This window comes from Aegilops tauschii, chromosome 3 (genome assembly GCF_002575655.3).
Source record: "Aegilops tauschii subsp. strangulata cultivar AL8/78 chromosome 3, Aet v6.0, whole genome shotgun sequence".
Classification (NCBI taxonomy): Eukaryota; Viridiplantae; Streptophyta; class Magnoliopsida; order Poales; family Poaceae; genus Aegilops; species Aegilops tauschii.
The window spans coordinates 400,217,868-400,222,722 of NC_053037.3; the positions used below are offsets into that span (position 1 = coordinate 400,217,868).

At 53.0% G+C, this 4,855-nt stretch overlaps 1 protein-coding gene across 1 annotated transcript; it reads left to right on the forward strand.

The window, feature by feature from the left end:
* Positions 1-847: 847 nt before the first annotated feature.
* LOC109768193 (FBD-associated F-box protein At5g60610) lies at positions 848-3,014 on the forward strand. The gene is made up of 3 exons (XM_020326938.3): positions 848-2,044; positions 2,149-2,289; positions 2,376-3,014. The coding sequence occupies exons 1-3, from the start codon at positions 923-925 to the stop codon at positions 2,760-2,762; spliced, it is 1,650 nt and encodes a 549-aa protein (XP_020182527.1). The 5' UTR covers positions 848-922; the 3' UTR covers positions 2,763-3,014.
* The last annotated feature ends 1,841 nt before the right edge of the window (positions 3,015-4,855 follow it).

Consider the following 4,855-nt stretch of genomic DNA (forward strand, 5'->3'; position numbering starts at 1 on the left):
GGACAAACAAAAAGTACTCCCTCCCCAATTTCTAAGGCACCTAAACTTTTTGGCACGAAAATTAGCGTACAACTGGTTGTTGGCGAGTCGTCGTATGATTAGATGATTCATTCACGATCTCACCTAACAAAGGTGGTTGACCGATTCTGAAAAACAACAAATGGTAAGAAAAAATGGAGGGAGAGAAGGCCCAACTGCACAAAGTGTTGTTGTTTCTACGAGAACTCACAAAGTGTTGTTGTCTAACCGCATGGACTAGCCTTAGTTAGAATAAATTAACTGAGAGAGTTGTGCAGGCTGAGAGGTTTAGGCGCCTAAGATTTTGGAACTTTTTTCGAAAAAAGCGCCTAAGATTTTGAGAAGGAGGGAGTACCGATTTGATTTACGTTATTTCAAACGAAGGAGGTGTGTGAAGAGGAAAAAAGTAACAAGAAGGTGGGTGAGAAAAACCCACCAACTCCCTTTTAATAGTTGATTGAGATATGCATGAAAATAGTCAAAACGGTTTTTTTTTCTTTGCTATGAGTCAAAACGATATATAACAAAGTTTTCTGTAAGAAAAATACTACTCCCTCTGTAAACTAATATAAAAGCGTTTAGATCACTATTTTAGTATTCTAAATGCTTTTATATTAGTTTACGGAGGGAGTACTTTTGAATATAATAAACCTATGCCGGAAGGTGGTTCGGCTGCAACTGCGGCTACCTCCACTTCATGGACGGCGTGGGTAGGTGGAGGCCACAGCTGTGCGACTACAAGATCCAACCGTTGGTTTCAGATGGACGGCGCGGATTGGACCTGACAGCAGGATCTGCCAGACAGAAACCGTTACCTATGCAACGAGGATCCGGATCCGGCGAGGGGACAACAAATTCCTTACGGACGAAGTTCTTCCAGAACTCTCCATCCGATGGAGTAGGCATGTGCTGCGTCTACTCCCCCGCCACCGTCTCCACGACCTCGTCGCAGCGAGGTCAGATCGTGTCGTCGGATCGCCCGCCCTCCTACGACGCCGACGCCCCGCTGCGCTCCGATGAGGGATTCGACGGCAGGGCGGCCAACCCCTCTCCCTCTCGCGCGAGGCGCGGGCGCGGCGGCGGAGATGGCGAGCCCCCGCCGCTTTCCCCGACCCCGAGTGTGAACGCCGGCAGGAAATTCGATGGCAGGGCGGCCAAACGCCGTCGCGCGGAGTCCGGCGGCGGTGTCGGCGTCGGCGTCGGCGACGCGGCGGCCCAGGACCGCATCGGCGAACTCCCGGACGCGATCCTGCTGTGCATCCTCTCCTACCTCCCGCTCCGCGACGCCGCCCGTTCGACGGCGCTCTCTTCGCGGTGGCGCCGCCTGTTCGACCAGTACCTCCTCGACTTCAACGCGTGCCAGCCGTTCCCGCCGGAGGCGGGCCGCGGCTGCGACTGGTTCATCCGCGCCGTCGACTCCATCCTCGCCTCGCGCCGTCACATCCGCATCCGCAGCTTCCGCTTCGTGATGTATGGGCAGGGGTTCAACAATCGCATGGGCGTCGTCAGCGGCTGGTTCCCCGTCCTCGCGAGCTGCGGTGTCCGAGAAGTCGACGTCGACATGTTGTACACGGTCTGGAGGCCGACCCTCCCCGCGTCGCTCCTCCAGCTCGCCTCCCTCGAAACCCTAAGAGTGTGCTTCTGCGACCTTCCCAAGGAAGCGGAGATGGACGCGCTGCGGCTCCCCGCCCTCAAGACGCTCCGCCTGTCCAATGTCCGAACGTCCCAGGACGCCCTGCAGGCGATGCTTGCTCATTGCCCATCCCTGGAGTGCGCAAAGCTCAAGAACATCACCGGGGTCAAGCAAATCCGCCTCAGGTCCAGGAGCCTGGTACGGCTGTACGGCGACTTGGGCGACTTGAGTGAGCTCGTTGTCGAGGACGCCCCGAGCCTTGAAGAACTGGTGGGCATCCATTTGCCGAGTGGCAGAGCGACGGTGAAAATTGTTTCGGCCCCCAAGCTGCAGGTGCTGGGGTACTTGGGGAAGAACGTCGGGCCTCTCGTGCTGCGTGATACCGTTTTCGATGTAAATGCTTTGCCTTTTCTTCTGTTTGTTGCAGCTAAAACTCGGCTGATGCTGCTTTGAAAGTAAGTATCTTTGCTTCCTATGTCATGTTTTGCATATTGCAGGGAGGCATCTTGCAGTCCACTACCCTGATGTGCAGCGTGAAGACCTTGGCCATCCAAGTGCCCTTCTCAGAGAAGGGACATACCACCTTCGTTGCTCAGTTGCTCAAATGCTTCCCATGTCTTGAGACGCTCCATGTCGAGGTAATCATTGCAGCTCAGCTCTCCTTAACCACCAATCTACATAGCTCTACCATGCATTGCTTGTTAATCACGGTCGGCGTTTGCAGGCAGACAGTCGGTCAATTTCGCAGCGGGTTGCTCCAGAATCATGGGACATGACAACTTCTATCCGGTGCATCGAGCATTCGCTCAACAAATTGGTGTTCGAGGATTTTGGAGGAGAAATGTGCCAGTGGGGCTTTCTGACTTTTATGCTCGAGATGGCTAAAACTCTTAAGGTCGTCGAGCTCTACTGTTTGAAAGGCGAAGATTGTGCCAGTAGACTGATAAATATTCTAAGCAGCATAAATAGAGTCTGCCAGGACATGGAGTTCCTGTTCTTCACAAGTTGTGAGCCAGTCAATGGTCTCTACTTGTGCCATTGCTGTCCCCGGCGGTGCCAGAATGAAAACAGAGTTTCGCTGATGGATACTCTGAAGCACCAGAAAAAATAGAAGGTGATTGCAACCTGAAAATCCCTGTTGTCGTCGGATGCGCTTAAGTTGTGATCTTGTGTCAGAATCCGAGAATTGTTCATTTTAGTTTACTGGAATAGAAAAGAATCTGCAGGCTGGATTGGCTGTACCGTAGCAGGCTGGTTGGCTGGAATTATTTTTCCTAGAACACAATTAGTTGGACTTCTTGTTGGATGTGTATCGCTGGTACTGTTTATAATATAATCATAACATAATGGTTTAGCATTTTGATATCTTTGCACCGTAGTTCAAGTTCATCTCCGACATTTGAAAATTTTCGAGGCCATGGCGTTCGAAATTAGAATTGCACGGAAAGTGCACCATGTAGAAAACGAGTGAATGCTATGCCTTTTGTCCCTCAACTTGTCGTGTTGCACAAATTTGGTCCCGGACTTTGATTATGTGACTTATATGTCATCACTCTAGACCACGAATAAAAGTATATACTCCCTCTGTCCCATAATGTAAAACGTTTTTTGACACTACACTAAGTTAAAAAACGTCTTACATTATGGAACGGAGGGAGTAGATGATTACCCGCGCTCCACCGCGCGAAGTACATGTACGTTTGATACCCGCTAGTCCATGCCTAGTTTTTCGATCGAATTGGGGCGTATAATACGGAGTTTAATTTCAGGTTGGTTATTCGCGTGTGATATGTGGTTACAGTTATTCTATCTATGTTGTGCCAGTGGTGTTATTGCCTGAACATGCGCTCCTATACATGTCAGCAGGATAATTTCTTCTTTGCTAGCGTATTGGGCCAGCGTGTGGTAACTACGAATGGATTGCTTGCCTTGGTGCTCATCATCGATCCCTGGGGAGATTCTAGCTTTCATGGATTACGGCTGTTGTGTTGTAATGTTACCATTCTCCACTTTCACCTGTAGCTGTTGATCACACGCTCAGAAATATGTTTCCGTCTTATCTCATTTGACATATTTACTTAATGAGCCAATTGAATAATCTCTCTTTCGGGAACAAGCTGATGCTCTCGCTCGCGACCGCGACTCCTCCCCACCTACTCCCCCTCGCCGCCGATTTCCCCGCGACGGCGAGCCCCCCCCCCCCCCAACCCACTCCCCGCCCCCCATGTCGAGAGTCGACAGATCTACCTGCTCGCCGCCCCGCCCGGGCTAGACGATCCCGTACCTGCCTCCCCCTTTGTGTACCAGACCTTTCCGGAGATGCTGCGCCCGATTGGGTCGGTGTCGCCGGAGACGCCGCGGGCGAGGAGGATGCGGAGGTGGACGGAGCGAGCCATGCAGATCCGCGACGACGTGTCCTCCTACCTCCTTCGTGTGCGGGAGTGGAGGGCGCTGCAGCAGAAAGCGAAGGCAGAGCCAGATCCAGAGATGAAGGTCTGGGTGTCATGGGGAATCGAGACCTACGGCGACATCGCAGATCAGGAACTCCTCAATCTGGCGAGGAGGATCTATTTCGAGGGGAATCAAGACGAGAAGAGGAGGATGCCACACCCGACGACCTCCCCGAAGGATTTCGTCAATTGGGCGCGGGCGGAGGCAAGGAGCGCAGATCCACAGAGGTGGGCGAGATGGGAGTGCATCGAGGGGAAATTGCCATCGGCGCCGCCTTCGGACTCCGAGGAGGTCGACCCCTGGCCATACCTCTCCCCTGCACCAGCCATGGACTGAGCCCAGGGGCATCCTGCAACAGTGGCACACATGGCCCCGAGTGTCACGAGTGGGTAGTACAATTTTGGCTAGATCCGGGGCTTGCAGGATTTCAGGATGTGGTTTGCAGTCCGAGGCCCGCTGTGGGAATGGGAGGAGAGACCCGAGCTTGCTTCGCCTACCACGCCGGCCATGAGTGTGCGAGAGGCAACGCCAGATCTGGAGGAAGAAGAACTGCGGGTAATGGAGATGGTCGAGAAGCTGTGAAGAGTGTTGAGGCTGCCCAGGAGGGGTGCAGAATCAACCCAGAAGCTGGTGACGCGTATTCTGGTGCACGCAGAGGAGGAAGAGATACCTCTGATTGCGCCAAATCAAGCCACCCCGCCATCGGAAGTGATTGCGTGGGCGCTGGCGGGAAGAACTTCGAGACTCAAATCC

Bases quoted from the DNA above. Each gene is read 5' to 3' on its own strand.
- LOC109768193 (XM_020326938.3), top strand. From the start codon at position 923: ATGTGCTGCGTCTACTCCCCCGCCACCGTCTCCACGACCTCGTCGCAG. The intron at 2,045-2,148 runs GTAAATGCTTTG...TGCATATTGCAG, and splicing joins TGCGTGATACCGTTTTCGAT to GGAGGCATCTTGCAGTCCAC. The intron at 2,290-2,375 runs GTAATCATTGCA...CGGCGTTTGCAG, and splicing joins TTGAGACGCTCCATGTCGAG to GCAGACAGTCGGTCAATTTC.